The sequence below is a fragment of the Arachis hypogaea genome, chromosome 15, assembly GCF_003086295.3.
Source record: "Arachis hypogaea cultivar Tifrunner chromosome 15, arahy.Tifrunner.gnm2.J5K5, whole genome shotgun sequence".
In the NCBI taxonomy this organism is placed as follows: Eukaryota; Viridiplantae; Streptophyta; class Magnoliopsida; order Fabales; family Fabaceae; genus Arachis; species Arachis hypogaea.
Genome location: NC_092050.1, coordinates 149628756 through 149648532, shown reverse-complemented (window position 1 = coordinate 149648532; position 19777 = coordinate 149628756). Strand labels below are relative to the sequence as shown.

The window sequence follows — 19777 nt, the reverse complement described above, 5'->3', positions numbered from 1 at the left end:
TATCATGGTACGTACTTAGTATATATTCCTATAGAATATAATACGATATAATTTAAGTACTTTACTAATATATACATACTCTAATCAAAGAACCAAGCTATTTAAAACAAAAAAGTTAATAAAGTGAGAGACTCAAAATTTAATCACTTTCGAATTAAATATTTTTTGTTCTCAGATTTTCGTTGGATTTTCCAACAATAAATCTAACAAAAATACTCATTATTTTAAGAATTATTTTCCACATACAAATTTTTTATCTATACAAGTAGTATAAGTTCATATATTCTATTTCACGTCATACGCACCTCTTTTAGTACATCGATTTCACGCGCATTCTAATTTAACAGATTTTCCAATCAACGCGCGCACGTTATTCTTCTTCTTACTGCACGTTCTTCTTCTTCTCTTTCTTCTTTTCTTTCGTTATCGTCGTCACCAACACCACCTCCTCCTCCTCTTCCTCCTTCTTTTTTCATTGGAATTTCTTCTCCTTCTTTTTCCTCCTTCTCCTCCTTATCTCGTTGTTAAAGATAACGAATAATTCAAGTTCAGCTTATCAATTGAACCAAAACGAAATTGATTATTGTTTTGAATTCAATCAAGTAGCTGAGGTGTGGTTCGATTTTAGTTAATTTTTCGTTAGTAGTTTATGATTCTATAGGTGAATAATGTTTTATCGTTGATGGTTTGAATTGAATTAAATGTAATGTAAAAGTTCTGCATTAAAAAATATTTTTCTGTATTTGCTGCAAATTTGGGTGTAACACGAAGATATTTGGGTGTAACACGAAGATATTTGGGTGTATTCTTTAAGAATTTTCGGTGTATGTGTGCTGATAAATTCTGCATAATTCAAAACTCTCTTCTCCCTCCTACTCATCATTTGCTGCTTCTTCTTCTTCTTTTTCATTATCATCATCATCATCTTTTTTTTTCTTATTCATCTTTTTTTTTTCTTATTTTATCTTCTCAAGTTTCTTCTTGTTTTATTTTTTTAACAAGAAAAAAAACAAAAAAAAATCAAATAAAGAAGAAAAAAATACAAAATTACTTGAAATATGATGAACTTATATTCGTTCAACTAAAAGAAAGAAAGAAATAAGGAAAAAAAGAAGAAAAAATGCAGCATTAGAGAAAATATTTTTCTGTATTTGCAGCAAATTTGAGTGTAACACGAAGATATTTGGGTGTATTATTTTAAGAATTTTCGGTGTATGTGTGTTAATAAGTTCTGCATAATTCAAAACTTTTCCTCTTCCTCCTCCTCATCTTCTGCTGCTTCTTCTTCTTTTTTCATCACCATCACCATCTTCTCCTCCTCCTCCTCCTCCTCCTCCTTTTTTTATTAGAATTTCTTCTCCTTATTCATTTTTCTCTTTCTCTTCCATCATTAGTTATCTCGTTGTTGAAGATAATGAATAATTCAAGTTCAGATTGTCAATTAAAATGAAATTGATTATCTTGAATCCAAGCAAGTGGCTGAGGTGTGGTTCGATTCTAGTTAATATTTTTGTTAGTAGTTTATGATTCTGTGGGTGAATAATATTGTTGTTTTTGTTTGTGAAAATTATTGTTCATCGTTGATAGTTTGAATTGAATGTAATGTAAAAGTTTTGCATTAAAGAAAATATTTTTCTGTATTTGGGTGTAACACGAAGATATTTTGGTTATTCTTTAAGAATTTTTGATGTGTGTGTGCTGATAAGTTCTGCATAATTCAAAACTCTTCTTCTTCCTCCTTCTCATCTTCTACTGCTGCTTCTTCTTCTTTTTCATCATCATCATTATCTTCTTCTTCTTTTCTTATTTTATCTTCTCAAGTTTTTTCTTGTTTTACTCTTTTAACAAGAATAAAAACAAAAAAAATCAAACAAAGAAGAAGAAGAAACACATAATAGTATAAAATTACTTGAAAGAGGATGAACTTACATTCGTTCAACTAAAAGAAAGAAAGAAATAAGGAAAAAAAGATGAACAAAAAAATACAGCATTAGAGAAAATATTTTTCTGTATTTGCAGCAAATTTGAGTGTAACACAAAAATATTTAGGTGTATTGTTTAAGAATTTTCGATGTATGTGTGCTGATAAGTTCTGCATAATTCAAAACTCTTCCTCTTCCTCCTCCTCATCTTCTGCTGCTTCTTCTTCATCTTCTTATTTTATATTCTCATAATTCTTCTTAAGAGAAAAAAATCAAACAAAGAAGTAAAAAATACATAATGTTGCAAAATCAATAGAAAGAGAAGGAGGAAAAAAATGCCGCAACAACAACAGTAATAAAAAACAACGATGAAGATGAAACACGCGAAGAAAAAGGAGGAGAAATGCAAAGAAGAAGGAAGAGGAGGAGAAACACAAAGCGCGCTATGAAAACCGTTGAGTAGCGCGCATATTAACACGCTCATATGGGTGAGCGTCCTTTTTGTTAGATTTATCCCAACTTGTATGACTTGTAAACTAAAATAACTTGTATGTTTAGCACTTCTACTATTTTAAATAGTTTTAGTGCGAAATTTAATGTTAGATTTTGTGTCAGGAAATTTTTATTCGACAATAAAAATCATAACCTTTTTGGTTGACTACGCATTATTGATAGATAAAATCCGAGGGTTTTAAGTTTTTTTTTTTTTTCAGTGTACAATGTATACATGATAAAAATTACAAATTTAATTATATTAATTCTTATTTTATTATTTTACATTGTTTTTCATTTCAAATTTCTTTTCCACACCAAAGCTAAAGTTTTTCACTTTTGAAATAAAGAATATTTTGAAATGATTGAATAGAACAGACTTTTTTGTTTTTCAAATTTTTCTTTTTAATTAACTTCATAATAAGTTAGTATTAACTTTAGATATATAAATCCAAGAAAGAAAAATGTTGATCTCCATTATATTCCGGTTGTAAACCCCATAGTAATATATATTATATATTAATTTATTGAGAGAAAAGCAGCATTCAAACTTGGGGTGATAGATACTTAATTTTATAAAATAATAAAGGAAGGAAACATAATGGCCTAGTGACATCAAATTAGAGCACTAAACTAACAGAAAAGGAATGAATAGTGACATATCATGGCTAAATAAATTGGATCTATTGGTAATAATCTTCTTTCTTTCCCAAACTGGACAAAAGGGTTATCTCAGATCTCATATTTCGGGTTCAGATACATTTTTTTAATGAATTTAATTTTAAGAGGCCGGAGTGCTAGGGGCAGTAACTTTTGTGTTTTGTAACCATCAATTTGACCATCAATAGCATTTTTAATGGTATGAGATTACATCCAATGATGGGAGATCACTCACTTTTCTTTTGATGGTTAAGTGCTGGCCACAAAACACAAAAGTTACTGGCTCCCTAGACTTTCTCTAATTTTAATATACAGTCAGTGTAAAATAATTTTATACGTATATTTAATTATGTAATGTTATGAACAAAAATAACTACTTTTTACATTAATCATACAAATGATCATAAAAAAAAACAAATATAATTACACAATTGTATAAAACATTTTAAATTGTTTGTGTATTAAAATTAAACTCTTTTTAATTAAAAAAACAAAACACAAAACACATCTTTAACAACCCCACAAGAATATTATTATTAGAGCTTATTATATTTCATGGTGTGCTTCTCATCACATATAGAATATGCCACTACTCACTCTTTTTGTGTCCTTGGTGACAAGGAGATGCATCAACATGTTCACACACACCTCACACACAAATATGTATTATATATATAAGTAGTATTAAGTAGTTTAGGAACAAAACTACTTCATAATTCATCTATAATTTTTCTCTCTTGTTATAATTAAGAAAGGTCCTTAATTAATACACATAAATGGGTTCACCCCCAATGAATAAGGGAGAGAGGAAAATAGAGAGAGGTTCCATAGCTATAATCTTGAGATATGCAGATTGTGTTGATGTTTTGCTTATGTTAATGGGTGCTGTTGGAGCAGTTGGAGATGGCATGTCCACAAACATTCTTCTCATCTTCGCTAGCCGCATCATGAACAGCTTAGGATATGGCAACCAACAAAGTAGTGGCACTGCCAACAATTACATGTCCCAGGTTGAAAAGGTACTACTATATTTTTAATTTGTTTCTTAATTTCATTTGTTCACTTTCTCTAATACACCACATGTTCTAATTAACCAACTTCATTCCATTTCTTTTTTATGGTTTACAGTGCAGCTTGTATTTTGTGTACTTGGGACTAGCAGTGATGGTGTTGGCCTTCATGGGTAACATTCATTCCCAAATTCCATGCTTGCTTTAATTACTTTTTGGGGTCAAGGCATAGTCAACACCCTTTTGATTCATTGTCCATTAATTACCCTCATGAACTTCCACATGTTTGAAGGGCATATATATGTTTAACTAATTTCATCATCATTATTATTTTTTTTAGTACATATGAAACATGAGTTATTGAAACCCTAAAGTCTAGACTTTTAGACATAAAAGTTAGCTAATATATATGCTTTTTTTTTAAAAAAAAAATATATACAAAGTTTAAATCTTTAATAATATATTTATTATGCATTTATTAAAAAAATTTAAAATTTTTATTGATAATATAACCTTATTATGTAAATCTTTATATATTAAGAACAAACAAAAATATATATACTATTAAGGAAGTGAAGAATTGATGATGCATTATTTAATTTGCAGAAGGGTACTGTTGGAGTAAAACAAGTGAGAGGCAGGTGTTGAGAATTCGGTACAAGTATTTGGAAGCTGTTCTAAGACAAGAAGTGGGGTTTTTTGAATCACAAGAAGCAACTACTTCTGAAATCATCAATTCCATATCAAAAGACACTTCTCTCGTCCAAGAAGTCCTAAGTGAAAAGGTTCAATTTCATTTTAACACTCTTCTTTATCAAAAGTACTAAGTACACAAAAAATTAAACTTAATCACCATGTATTGATAATAAATGCATAGGTTATTTAACTAAATTTTAATATATATTTTATATTTTAATATAATTTTATACAAATAATTAATTTAGTTATAACTATTTTTTTATATACACCTAACATGATTATTTCTTTATTTCTTTCATATCCTAGCTTAGCTTGCTTGCATGATTTAATTTTAAATTAAACTACAGTCTCATCATAGAACTCATAAATAAAGTTTAATGAAATAGATCAAATAATTTACTAAATTGACAATAAATTGAGATAATTATTAATGCATGAATATAAAAAAAAAAATAATATAGTTTTACAAGCTATCATCACAATTTGGAATTGAAATTGCAACCATAACTGCAATTCAAAATGGAAATATTAATTGAGCAACATTTATCTTTATTTTAAGAACACTAGTCAATTTTTACTATTAACATTTAAAACTATGTATGCTTGTAATTTGATAGATATGATGATGATGAGTTTGGTTTTTCAGGTGCCACTATTCTTAATGCACTCATCATCATTCATCTCTGGGATTGCTTTTGCCACCTACTTCTCATGGAGGCTGGCCTTAGTAGCATTCCCAACACTTGTTCTTCTCATAATCCCCGGCATGATCTATGGCAAATACCTAATCTATTTGTCAAAGTCATCTGCCAAGGAGTACGGCAAGGCGAACGCCATCGTCGAGCAGGCGTTAAGCTCCATCAAAACCATTTATTCGTTCACAGCCGAGAGGAGAATCCTTGTGAGGTATTCAGAGATCTTAGAGAGAACCTCAAGGCTTGGAATCAAGCAAGGGATAGCAAAGGGTTTAGCTGTTGGAAGCACAGGTTTATGCTTTGCAATTTGGGCTTTTCTTGCTTGGTATGGAAGCCATTTGGTTATGTACAAAGCTGAAAGTGGTGGAAGGATCTATGCAGCTGGAATTTGCTTCATTATGAGTGGACAGTACGTATACTTTTCTTACATATAAAAAATTACTTTTGAAAATACGAGTTTAATTTTGATCCACTAAGACAATGTAAAGCACAGTCATATAATTACTTCTGTTTTTTAAATAACTATCCATACGGTTAATATAAAAAATAGTTATTTTTACTGATGTGACTGTACATAATTAAATGTACCTGTAAAACTATTTTAACAATGCATCAAAATTAAATTCTTAAAAATATATACTAATTATGAATAGTAATTGATAAATTATATATAAGTGCGAATTACATGCAATAATCATGTAATTAAGTGTATGTCATGTGCAATATTAACTTAGCTAATATGCAGCTACTATTCAATACTGATACCTAATTAATATGTCTTCTAAGTATATTTTCTGGTAATTTAAGGATATTTTGATACATAAAATAATTTTTTATTTATTATTTTGATTTAAAGAGATGAGAAACTCTTGCGCCCAGAAATTTTTAATAAATTATTATTAACAAATAAATTTTATTAATTTATGTATATAAATTTTAAAAAAATATGAGTATAAATTATATTGATTCATATATACAAAATTTTGGTAAATATAAGTACAAATTATATATTTTTTATATGTGAAATATCTGTAAATATGGGACAGCTAAAAGTTCATGAAATCTAGCTAATGCTGTAAAGAATCTAACATGTAGTTGCCAGCTTGTCACAGTTTTATACACACTGAAGCAATGCAATTTTCCTTTATTAGAGAAATGATGGTATTAAAGTTACTAGTTTAGTTGCATGATTAATTTGGATCGGATGATAACATTGACCACTAATCATGTCACTCTAGAAAAGTAGTGTTCATGTATAATATCTTTCACCAGTGTGTCAATTATTTTAGAAGAGTAGCTGAAATAGTGAAATGAGCGGTGTCTAATAATGCTCCTTTCAAAAAAGTGATCTCTTAAAGCATTATGATTAAAAGCAAGAGTACGTACTTAAAAGGAAAGGTTACTTTAGTGCACTAGATTTTCTTCTTTTTTAAAAAAAATCATTTTAATTAATTAGTGCATACTGGTTTTTCTGTTCTAGTGTTATAATTTAGATTAGATGTCTTAGTTTAATCTCCTTCGGCTTAGTAAACTTTCTACTAAGCGCAACCATAGCTTCAAATTAAAGTGCTTTATTATGAATTATTGATAAAATTGTCACTGTATACTATAAAAACTTGACGCGAAACTAATTGATTTTATCTGAAAATAATACTAATATATATTAATTAATTAAATATTCATATTGTTTCATCTAATAATCTCTTCAACTTATTTTTCATCAGTAACTTCAAATGACGAATTAACGTTGATATGAATCTAGCAAGAGCCATATTTTGTTGCAAGGGTTTGTAATGGAAAAACTACAATGAAGTACTTGATGAAAAATAAGAATTTATGATGAAATGAAGTTATTTTTATCACGAAACTATTTTTGTCAAAAATTTAACAGGTGGCATATGAATATTAGGCTTCATAAAAATATTGAGTTATAAACTTTTCGATTATAGAAGTTTTAATATTATATTATGAAATCAATTTTTAAAAAAATTAAGCCAATATAAAATAATATATAAATAGTTATATCTTTAACAATTTTAATAAATAATTTTGTACGATATTTTTTTTTTTTTTGCAATTTTGTTGACTAATTCTAGAAGAACACATGAATTAATGCTAATTATTATTGTGACAAAAACAATACAATGTAGATCCCTTGGAGTGGTACTTCCAGATTTGAAGTACTTGACCGAAGCATCAGTAGCATCCACAAGAATCTTCAACATGATTGACAGAAAAGCAGTAATTGATGGTGAAGACACAACAAAGGGAATAGTGCTAGACCAAATTAACGGGAACCTAGACTTTGAACATGTGAAATTCACATACCGTTCAAGACCAGACAACCTCGTACTCAATGACTTCAATCTGAGGGTTGAATCAGGCAAAACGGTTGCACTTGTTGGTGCAAGTGGGAGTGGAAAGTCAACGGCAATAGCGTTGGTGCAAAGGTTCTATGATGTGGATGAAGGTGTTGTGAGGGTTGATGGTGTTGACATAAAGAGCTTGCAGTTGAAGTGGTTGAGGGGTAAAATGGGGCTTGTGAGTCAAGAACATGCATTGTTTGGGACATCTATTAAGGAGAATATTATGTTTGGAAAGCTTGATGCTACCATGGATGAGGTTGTTGCTGCTGCTACTGCTGCTAATGCTCATAACTTTGTTAGGCAGCTCCCTCAGGGTTATGAAACCAAGGTAAAATAAAAAAGATGTTTTATATTGATATTTAACTTGCATTTAACAGAACAAATTAACAATTGTGGCTTAAGACAAAACATTTTGAATTTTGTTTAAGGTTATTGTGTTTAGAATCTTTTAATTTATCAGTAATATGACTAATGTGATTTGATAAAAACTGTGATTGTCACTTTAGCACAACTTTTTGTTTAAACTAAAACTACTAAAAGGAATATGAGATCTTATAATTTAACAAAAAATTTCTATCTATTTTTGGGTTCAGAAAAAACTGAGACATGAATATCACTCATTTTATTCTCATGATCAACTTTTTAAAAATTATTTATAGTTTTAGGTACTTAACTTTTGATTTTAGGGACACAAGAATTTGATTCTCTTATTAAGGTAATCTAAGGAAACTGTTTCATTATCTCCTTAAGTAAATAGTACAAGTGACTAAAAAAAATAAGGCCTAGCAAACTATTTTTCTACATTCTAAAGGGCCTAAATTTCTAGGCAACAAAATTAAATAGATATATTTACTCTATTTTATCAAAGAATCAATGCTCCCAAATAGTGCAATCCTTTGAAGAGAAATAAATTCGTGTTCCATTACTCAATGGTTCAAACTAGCTCAACTTGGATGCTTTAGCTATACACAATTTTATTGTTGATCTGTATCATTGAGTAACATGCAGATACTAACCTAATTGATGATGGCAAAGTAGATTGGAGAAAGGGGAGCACTTCTTTCAGGAGGACAAAAGCAGCGAATAGCAATTGCAAGAGCCATCATAAAGAATCCAGTGATTCTTCTTCTTGATGAAGCAACCAGTGCTCTTGACTCTGAATCTGAATTACTTGTCCAAAATGCCCTTGATCATGCCTCATTGGGCAGGACTACATTGGTAAGTTCAATAATCCATTTAATACTTAGTCATAATACACAATTATTAACACTCATCAAAATTATGCTTGAAACTAGTTGATTAGTTCACACATCAATTTCGTTAGGTGGCATAACATAAGGCATTAGACATTATACATGTTTGTAATGTTTGATATCTTAGCCTTGTTTGATAACAGAGAAATGTTAAGTGACTAACATCTTTGGTTGACAACAACTTAACTTTGATCAGGTTGTTGCACACAAGCTATCAACGGTCCGAAACGCAGATGTCATAGCTGTTGTCAACGGCGGTTGCATCATCGAAATCGGCACGCACAACGAGCTCATAACCCGTCCAAACGGCCACTATGCAAAGCTAGCAAAACTCCAAACACAACTCAGCTTTGATGATCAACAAGAAATATCCAATGCTCTTTCTTCTGCAGCAAGAAGCAGTGCTGGTAGAACCAGCACAGCAAGATCAACAAGCCCTGCAATGTTCCAAAAATCACCAATCCCTATTGATGATAACACCATAACCCCAGAATCATCTCTTGTTTCTCACCCTTCACCTTCTTTCCCAAGGCTTCTATCTCTGAATGCACCTGAATGGAAACAAGGTTTAATTGGTACTTTTTCCGCAATAGCTTTCGGCTCAGTGCAGCCCATATATGCCTTAACAATTGGTGGCATGATTTCTGCATTTTTCGCCGAAAGCCATAGTGAAATGATTCACAGAATCAGGACTTACTCTTTGATTTTCACTTCTCTTTCTCTTGCTTCCATCACACTCAACCTCTTGCAGCACTACAATTTCGCATACATGGGAGCAAAATTAACAAAAAGGATACGGCAGAGAATGCTTGAGAATATCTTAACATTCGAAACGGCTTGGTTCGATGAAGAACATAACTCCAGTGGAGCATTGTGCTCAAGGCTAAGCAATGAGGCTTCCATGGTTAAGTCCCTTGTCGCGGATCGCGTTTCATTGCTTGTTCAAACAGCTTCTGCTGTCAGTATTGCAATGATCATAGGACTCGCCGTGGCGTGGAAGCTCGCTCTTGTGATGATAGCAGTGCAGCCACTCACAATCCTCTGCTTCTACACAAGAAAAGTTCTTCTCTCTACACTCTCATCAAAATTCATCAAGGCACAGAATCATAGCACACAGATTGCAGTTGAAGCAGTGTACAACCACAGAATTGTGACTTCATTTGGAAGCATACAAAAGGTTTTGACATTATTCGATGAAGCGCAGGAGGCGCCAAGGAAGGAGGCGAGGAAGAAGTCATGGCTGGCCGGGATTGGAATGGGGTCTGCTCAATGCCTAACATTCATGACATGGGCTTTGGATTTCTGGTATGGAGGGACATTGGTGGAGAAGAAGGATATTTCTGCAGGGGATGTGTTTAAGACATTCTTTGTTTTGGTTAGCACTGGGAAGGTCATTGCTGAAGCTGGAAGCATGACTTCTGATCTTGCAAAGTCCTCAACTGCTGTCAAATCTGTTTTTGAGATTCTTGACAGGAAATCACTTATTCCCAAGGTATATGCAGCAGTGCATGTTACTGAGTCTAAGTTCTTAACTCTAGTTATCAACTAATTTTGGTTTTATTATTTTGACTAGGCTGGTGATTGCAACAACGGAAGAAAGTTGGAAAATATGAGTGGGAAGATAGAATTAAAGAACGTTGATTTCGCCTACCCAAGTAGGGCAGGAACACCGGTATTGCGCAAGTTTTGCTTGGAGGTGAAGGCAGGGAAGAGTATTGGGCTAGTTGGAAAGAGTGGTTGTGGAAAATCAACAGTGATTGCATTGATCCAAAGATTCTATGATGTTGAGAGAGGGTTTGTGAAAGTGGACAATGTGGACATAAGGGAACTAGATATTCAATGGTATAGGCAGCACACTGCACTTGTTAGCCAAGAACCTGTCATATATTCTGGCACTGTAAGGGACAACATCTTGTTTGGGAAGCAAGATGCAACTGAGAATGAAGTTGTTGAAGCTGCAAAAGCCGCAAATGCTCATGAGTTCATATCGTAAGTTCTCATTTTACTTATAATTAATGTTAGCTATACCAAGTTAAACAAGTACTTATAGTAGAATTGCATTCTATTTGCAATGCAGATCATTGAAAGATGGATATGAAACAGAATGTGGAGAAAGGGGAGTGCAACTATCTGGAGGGCAAAAGCAGAGAATAGCAATAGCAAGGGCCATAATAAGGAACCCAACAATATTGCTGCTTGACGAAGCAACAAGTGCACTTGATGTTCAATCAGAACAAGTTGTGCAAGAAGCATTAGACAGGATCATGGTGGGAAGAACCACCATTGTTGTAGCACATAGGCTCAACACCATCAAAGAACTTGACTCGATTGCATATGTCTCAGAGGGTAAGGTTCTTGAGCAAGGAACCTATGCTCAACTTAGGCACAAGAGAGGTGCCTTCTTCAATCTTGCATGCCATCAAATCCAAAATTAGGTAGCAATAATAATAACAATAATGTAATTATTATAATGAAAATTTACATGTCTTGTAATCCCTAAAATAAGTAATAATCCTATCACTAATTAGTACTTTGAACTTAAAATCTAAAGTTGTACCAAGCTCTCAATATGCTCAAATGATATAGGAGGACTTTCAGCCGATTCGTTCCAGGGCACGTAGCGAGAATAAATCCGTTTAAAGGTGTAGTCTTTTAACCGGAAAACAACAACATTATAGTTTACAACCAACACCAAAGACATGCCGCTGCAATCATCTTCACTATCTTGAATAAGGTGAAGCACTTTGACGCTGGCAATGAAATCATTCGGCCAATACATTGGAGAAAGATCAAGTGTGTGCAGAAGAACCCACTTAGAATAGTCCATAGCCATCTGATACACTCTTATCATGTTGCTTCTCTCAGGAGAACTAAATCCAACCAAATTCAAGTGGCCACATGCAGCTGCAGGAATGTAAAAGTAATCAAGATCCGGCAAGGGAGGCATGTTGTCATCCCTCAACCGCAGTTCTTTAAAGTCAAAACGCAAACTCACAGACATCTTCGCATACGAATCCGGATCAACGAAGCCAATCCAGTGCACTGAACCGTTGAAGTAAACTCCGTTATGAAGTTCGAACTTGGCTGGAGCCATGAGAGGGGACCCACACGGCCTCCAAGAACCAGGCTCGGCTTCATCAGTCGAAGAGTATACCATTGTTTCAAAGCGCGAGCGGCTTGAATTTTTAACTGCTTTAAATTTCCATACGCAGATAGCAACGTAGTCAGACGACGAAGTTGAGGGATCAAAAGCGAAGTTCATATACAACCATGGCGATGATTCGTGGCTATCGGCGTCAAGAGCCTTGTAGGGATCGGGGAGGAAGTTGAAGCATTCAGTGGTTGGGTTACAGACAAAGAACGATTCTATTGGTAAGAATGCTCGATTTTTGTGGTGGTGTAATATTCTGCAAAGCAAGAGGCCATTGCATGATTGCACAATGTAGGCGAGGTCCTTCGGGTGGATTTCGATGGAGTCGAAGGGAGATGATGAGCCGTGACTTCCGTTCTCTAAGGATAACGGCTTGATATCGTTATGGTTATTGAAGTAACGGTTTTTGTTATCATCATCTTCTCCAGGTTCCAAGAAAATGCTAGAGACCTTGGTGATGTTGGCGTGGCGGAAGACATGGCGGTGGCAGAAATAAGGGGAGGAGATGATTGTGGACCATCGTTTGGAGACGCATTTGAATCTGATTAACGTTTTGGCGCCAAGGTGCAGGAGGATTTCAGTCAACAAATCCTCATTCTCTTCGATTTTTTCTGGTGAAGATGGTGATTTTGATACTTTTATTCTGCTCATTGCTCTTCTGATTTAATTTACCCACTATAAATCTCCCCGATGCATCTGTGTTGTTCAACTTTCTTTTATATGGTGTAAAAGAACAACAAACCCAAACCAGTGTGTTTGAAAACCCTGGAATTCAATTCCCATTCTGAAAAGAAAAATAATAAATTAAATTAAAAGTAAACTGCTAAAATAATATTTAAAAAATACGACAAAAAATTAAATATTAAATATATATTTTAAAAAAAATTTAAATATTAAATATTAAATTTTGATATAAATTTTTATAATTATTATTTAAAAAATAAGATATTTTTATTTTTAAAATTTAGTAATTTTTTGTCAAGTAAATTTAAAAAAAAATATGTGAATGATTATATTTTTTAAAAAATAAAAAATTTAGACATTAAATTTTATTTTAAATATTTTTATGTATTTTTTAAATATTTATTTAAATATTGTCACAAAAATTTAAATCAAATAATTAGGTCATTTGTTAAATATAAAAAATTTTTTACTTACAAAAAATATAATATTTATTATTTTTTTGTATTTTTAAATTATTCAAGGACAGTTTTGACAATAATATATTTTTCAAAAATATTTTTTGTTAATGATAAAATCTTTTAAATACTAAATTAATCAATTAATAATTAATTAGATAAAATTCAATTAATTTTATGAGCAATTTACATAAATAAAATAAATGGGAAAAAGTGTTACACAAATACAACATTTTGAAAAACCAGACGCAAATGCAACAAACCTAATTATATTTGATTCGCGACACCCTAACACGGAATCTGAATATACGTAATCCGCTAGACTTTGTCGCAGATTACGTTCAGAAGCTGCAAACACATAAACCGCTACACCCTGCAGCGGTTTATGAACAAATGGGCCTAAAGTGATACGCGAGACCTTGTAGCGGATTATGAAGAGAGTGGAACTTTAGAACAAATTCATGAATACCAGTATAATAGTAACAACCCATGATGCAAAATGTACGAAGTCATACAAATATACTCGTCATAAGCAATAAGTCGTACAAATATATGAAGCTATAGAAAATATAACAGCCACCAGGCATTAACACTACCACAAAATAAATTACTACATAAGTCATACAAATATAATAGTCACAAGTCATTAACACTAACAGGAAATAAATAAGTCATAATTCATACAAATATAACAGTCGGAACTAACACAAGGGGCGCTATTGCTCGTCACCATCATCATCATGGTCGTCCCCAAATGGACCAAGTAGCTGCGAGCCTGTGCCACTTCGAGTCGGACGCCTAACTCTGGTCGCTCGCTGATCTCCGGGTGGAGCATCCTGTAGACCCACTCCAAATATAGATGGCGGCGTCCCCCCCCCCCCAACGCCAAACCAAGTGTCGTACGGGCTACCTGCGAGCTCATTAAGGTCGATCGGCAGCTGGGAGTCAGGAACCTGGGACGGCACATCTGTTGGTTGTGGCCTGTACTCCGGAGGCTCGGACGGGCCCCCTGGGATCGGACTCTGGTACTGCTGAACGTCGTCGCCCTATATGATCTCAGCAAAGTCCGCATAGAACTGTTGCCTGATGGATATTTTGGAAAACAAATTCCAACACCCAAAACTAGCCGGCAAGTGTACCGGGTCGCATCAAGTAATAATAACTCACATGAGTGAGGTCGATCCCACAGGGATTGAAGGATTGAGCAATTTTAGTTTAGTGGTTGGTTTAGTCAAGCGAATCAAGTGTTGGTTTGAGTGGTTTGTAATTGACAAAAGCTAAATTGCATGAAATGTAAAGGGAGAGGGAAGAATTGCAGTAAATTAAAGAGAACAGAAAATAAAAGTACTGAATCTTAAAGAACAAGTAAATTAAATTGCAGAAGCTTAGATTGCAAGAAATGTAAATGACTGAATCTTAAAGTGCAAGGAATGTAAATTGCTTGAATTATAAAAGGAATCGGGAACTGGGGTTGCAGAATTTAAACAAGCAGAAGTAAAAGACAATTAGCAGAGAAATAGAAGAAGAATTTAAATGCAGTAGATCTAAGAGAAGAACAATTACTTGAAAATCTAAACAGAAAGTAAAATGTAATTCAATTGCAATAACTAAAAGAAAGTTGAAGATCTCAGGGGTGGAGGAGACTAGAAAACAAGTCTAGATCTCAAGTCCTTCCTTGATCCAACAAGAACAATTGTAAAAGAAAATGGAAAAGTAAATTGCAGAAGAAATAGAAGAATGAAAGCAGTAAACAGAATTTGCAAACAAACCCCAGTTTCTAGAATTATGCAGAAAGATAAACAAAGAGATCTCAAGGTGAGATTGACACAGAATTTCTTCAATTCTCCACCCAAGATCCAAGATAAGAAGTAAAGAGTGCTCAAGCAAGAACAAGGAAGAAGAGAGATCAATTCTCCTTCCAAATTCTCCAAGATCCAAATTCAAAGTAAAAACTCTAAAAATTACAAAAATGAAAATTCTCAAAGAAGCAAAAGGTGTGTCCTCTCTAAATCAAACTAGCTTCTATTTATACACTTTCTATTTTTGGATTTTAAAATTTGGAGTGGGATTTTTAATTTGGTGAAGAATTGAATTTAAATTGAATTTTTGTCCAATTTTAGCCCAAGAGTGTTGCTCCCAGTGGAGTGATCTGCTCTTGAGGGGAGCGGAGCATCAAGGCTTGTCTTTGGCCCCTTGTTGCGTGCCAAGGTTGGGTAGCAATCAGGATAGCGCTCCGCTCTTGTGGAGAGCGGAGCATTGCTGCTTGTGGTGTGTCTTGTGCGCGCACCAAGTTCTCTGGGCTGTGTCAATGTTGCGCTTCATGCCTCCCTGCCTGTGTCACAATTGTGCAAGGCATGAGGAGAGTAGCACTCTGCTCTTGGCAAGAGCGTAGTGATGGTTTCAGTGGCTAAGAGAAGGGGGGGTTGAATCTTAGCCCCCTTTTTGCTTAATAACCCTTGCTGGACTTAGAGGAGACTTTTCTATTTTTGCTCATCACTTTACACGAGACCTTTTCTTTTGTCTCGTCCCTAGCCACGAGACTTTTCTTTTTGTCTCGTCACTTGGCACGAGATAATTTTGGTTTTTGCTCCTGTGCAGTAGAAACAGAAATGTAGGAGAGAAGAGTAGAAGATTACACCCAGATATATCCTGGTTCAGCTGCTAAGTGCAGTGCAGCCTACATCCAGTCTCCATCACAAACATGATGGAATTTCACTATAATCAATCTGATTACAAACTGTAAAGTGCTAACCCAACTTACAAGGGAATTCCCACAGAATCATGAAACACAACATAGATGAACAAAGGAACTCTAAGACATCTATGGCTTTTTCTTTTAATTTTTCACTCTCTGCCTTTTTCTGCTCTATGGCTTTTTCATACAAACCTCACTGTTTGCCTTTTTCCATGAGACTCAAGACATGACAAAATTAAACAGAAAAATTACAAAACAGAATACATTGAAGGAGAAGAAAATCTGTAAGTTTAGGTAGCTTTGAGAATCCTATGCCTTGCACTCTCAATGCTTACTTCTAACTCCTTGCTCCAACCAGTGGCTGTTCCCCCTTTTTATAGAAGAGAGAAGCCTCCACACTTGAAGCTAAAAACCCAAGCCAACTTCTTCTTCCTTCAAGAAACCGGTTCGGCCACACAGAGAGAGAAGAGATAACCATGCAATAACCAACATGCAATTACCTCTAGTCCTTCCTTGGTCATCACTCTTCATCAATCCGAGCTCTCCATCCTTGGCTTGCTCTCCAAGATGGATTTCTGGCCCTTGATGCTTCATGATGATGATGACTTCATCTGCTTCAATCTCTGCCTCTACCATCACTTCGCCACTCTAGCTACTTCCTGTGGTGGTTGAGCAGAATCAAAAACAAGCCATGCCTCCAAGAATCTCACCTTGCTGGCCGAATCTTCTTCTTCCATTTTTGAGCATGAAGAGCTCAAGATTACTTCACCAAATCTAACCATATTTGGTGAAAATCTCAGCCACAGCTTTTTTTTATTTTAGTATATTTTCTTGCTATCATTGTGATGGTCTTGTAGCTTGCCTTCCCTTCTTTTTGATAGCTCAAAGTAGCTTCCATGGCTTCCATAATTTCTGTTGAAGTGACCGAAGAGAAGAAAGAGATGAGAGAGAAGATAAAGTGGAACTAAAAGCATGTAATGAGTTTGAATAAAATAAAACAAGCTGAATTAATTCCTACTCCCATTTCTTTCTTAGTGGCGTGTAGCATTAATGAGCCATCAAATCAATTGTATAATCTCTCTCATGTTTCCAAGGTCTGCAATAACTCCAATTAATAAAATTTGGATTCCATCAAAAGATAAAAGTGATATCCGTTGAAGCATGTAGCACATAATCAAAGGAATGAGTTTCTTTTGTTAAGTGAATAAAATAATATTGTGCCCCATTTCCTTTTAATTTCGGACCAAGCATTTTTGGTCTCATACCAAGACCTTTAATTGGGCTTGTTATCATAATTGCTAGCCCATTTAATAAAACACTTGTTTCAGCCACCATCCTCATTATAATTTTAACATCAAGGCTGAATGTTGATTTTATTGGGTTGGGATCTCTTCTTTTCATTTCGGCCCAATTGGCATAACCATGATTTCAGCCAATAGGAACAAAATAATTTGTAACAATGCTGAATGTTAACTTTAATTTGGGCTTGCACCAGAATTCTTTTATTTTCGGCCCATATTAAAAACCTGCATCACAAAATTATTAATTAACATATGTTAGATGAAAATCAAATTAATAATTTTGTAATTAATATAATTAATAATGTTTAGTCATCACAAATATTTAATTTAGAGTTTTCCAAACTCATCAATCTCCCGCTTGATGACAAACATTATTAAAATTGAAATAGAAAGAAATTTAAAGATTGAGTAAGGAATACTCCCTTTGAATTTGAATTTCTCCCTCTTTCTAAATGTCACATAGCTCCCCCTTGATGTATGCTTATTTTACCAAGGGAAGTACTAACTTGTAACATTTTAATCAAGCTTCAAAAAATGATGTTATTTAGCATATCATGAGATGCTAAATGCTTGATTTATGAGCAGTTTTAATTGATAATCAAAACTCATTTGATATCATAAACTGATTTACTGCTCAAACTATAATCAACTAAAAAGTCTTTTGAAAATAAATTGCTGTTTAAAATATTTTCCATTCAAATAAGAGCAAAGTAATTATGATAAGGAAAATATTTTTAATCAAGCTTGATCCTTTCAAACCATAGCAATTTTCAAACTTCATGTTTATATCATAGTTTAAAGGAACTACCAAAGACAATTCAAAACAGTAATCTAAACAACAATAATTTTATTAAGGTAAGTCAAATGTCACACAACAAATATTTTACCAAGATAAATATTAAATTACAATCTTCAAAGCTTCAAGCATCAACTCAAAACAGCAAGCATCAATCAGATGCAATCAGATGCAACACATAACAAAATATTGAAACTTAAAACGAGGGAGGTCATGAATCCAAACAAGAATTTCATCCCTGTTTTATTAATTTCAATTTTCATCACTTTCTCCCCCTTTTGGCATCAAGGGGCACTGCAAAATAAATGAGAACAACATACAAAAGGCAAAATATTTGTTTTTCACCAAAACACAATGGTCCAGTCAGCACACATGCATTTGAGCAAATGACAATCAAAGCTTAACTCGAAATTAATCCACTAACACAGAGTGTTCAAAACAGAGCCAGATCAGAGCATAAAACAAAACAAAACAAGTTAATGAAACATAACAGTTTCAATTCAGCCATTTTTCTCTTCTCCCCCTTTTGTCATTAAGGAGGGACCCTGCAAAGCAATGCAATCCATAATAATTCAAGCATAAAACAAAACAGCATCGAGTTAAGTTTGGTACAGTCATCCAAGACACATGAAAATAGTTCCCCTGAGTCAAATACACATAGAGCAAAATAACAGAGCATTCAGCAGCAGCAACAGGTAACCAAAACTCAACATGTTCAAAAATATTTCCTGCCAAACAATTCAATCAAGCAAAAATATCCAGCAACATAAAGTTCAGCCAACATATTAGATCAAATAAAACTTGGCAGGCAATAAACATCAGAAAATTCAGAGTATCATTAGATCAGTCACTCTCTTTTTCTACTATCCTCCCCTATTAAGATATGATGTGATAATCTCCAAAAATTATTATTATTTTTTTTAATAAAAATATGATGAAGAACTCAAACGGGCCAGAGTCATGGAGTGGGTAAAAGAAATTGGTTGGGCCCATGATTATTAATATCAGAATCTGTCTCCCCTGTATCAGTGCCAGTTCATCACGTCCTCAATTTTGTCTCCTGATTTCCTATGAGACAAAAACAAACAGAATCAATAAATTTACAAATTCTCAACAGAACTTAATTCTATCATTCCCAAACTATTTCTCAAGGTGCAGAATCTGTCTTCACAGAGGGGCTTAGTGAAAATATCTGCAAGTTGATCTTCGGATTTTACAAATTGAATATCAATAGTTCCCTTTTGCACATGTTCTCTAATGAAATGATATTTTATCTCAATGTGCTTTGTTCTTGAGTGCAAAACAGGATTTTTTGAAATATTTATGGCACTCATGTTGTCACAGAACAAGGGTATACTATTGATCTTTAATTTGTAATCCTCTAATTGTGTTTTTAACCATATTAATTGTGAACAACAAGCAGAGGCAGAGATATATTCAGCTTCGATTGTGGATAGAGCCACTGTGGCTTGTTTCTTGCTTGACCACATATTGAGTGAGCTTCCAAGGAAGCAACACATGCTGGATGTGCTCCGTCTATCCACTCTATCTCCCGCATAATCTGCATCACAAAATCCTACTGCACAAAAGTTATCAGA

At 33.7% G+C, this 19777-nt stretch overlaps 2 protein-coding genes across 2 annotated transcripts; one reads left to right on the top strand and one right to left on the bottom strand.

The window, feature by feature from the left end:
• The first annotated feature begins 3634 nt into the window (after positions 1-3634).
• LOC112751267 (putative ABC transporter B family member 8) lies at positions 3635-11641 on the top strand. Its single transcript, XM_025800350.3, has 9 exons — positions 3635-4093; positions 4203-4257; positions 4691-4869; positions 5430-5887; positions 7629-8172; positions 8883-9062; positions 9294-10589; positions 10671-11086; positions 11175-11641. The coding sequence occupies exons 1-9, from the start codon at positions 3851-3853 to the stop codon at positions 11530-11532; spliced, it is 3729 nt and encodes a 1242-aa protein (XP_025656135.1). The 5' UTR covers positions 3635-3850; the 3' UTR covers positions 11533-11641.
• Positions 8525-12899, bottom strand: LOC112751268 (F-box protein At5g07610-like). The gene has a single exon (XM_072217221.1). It carries the CDS (start codon positions 12897-12899, stop codon positions 11643-11645), a length of 1257 nt encoding a protein of 418 aa, XP_072073322.1. The 3' UTR covers positions 8525-11642.
• Positions 12900-19777: the final 6878 nt, after the last annotated feature.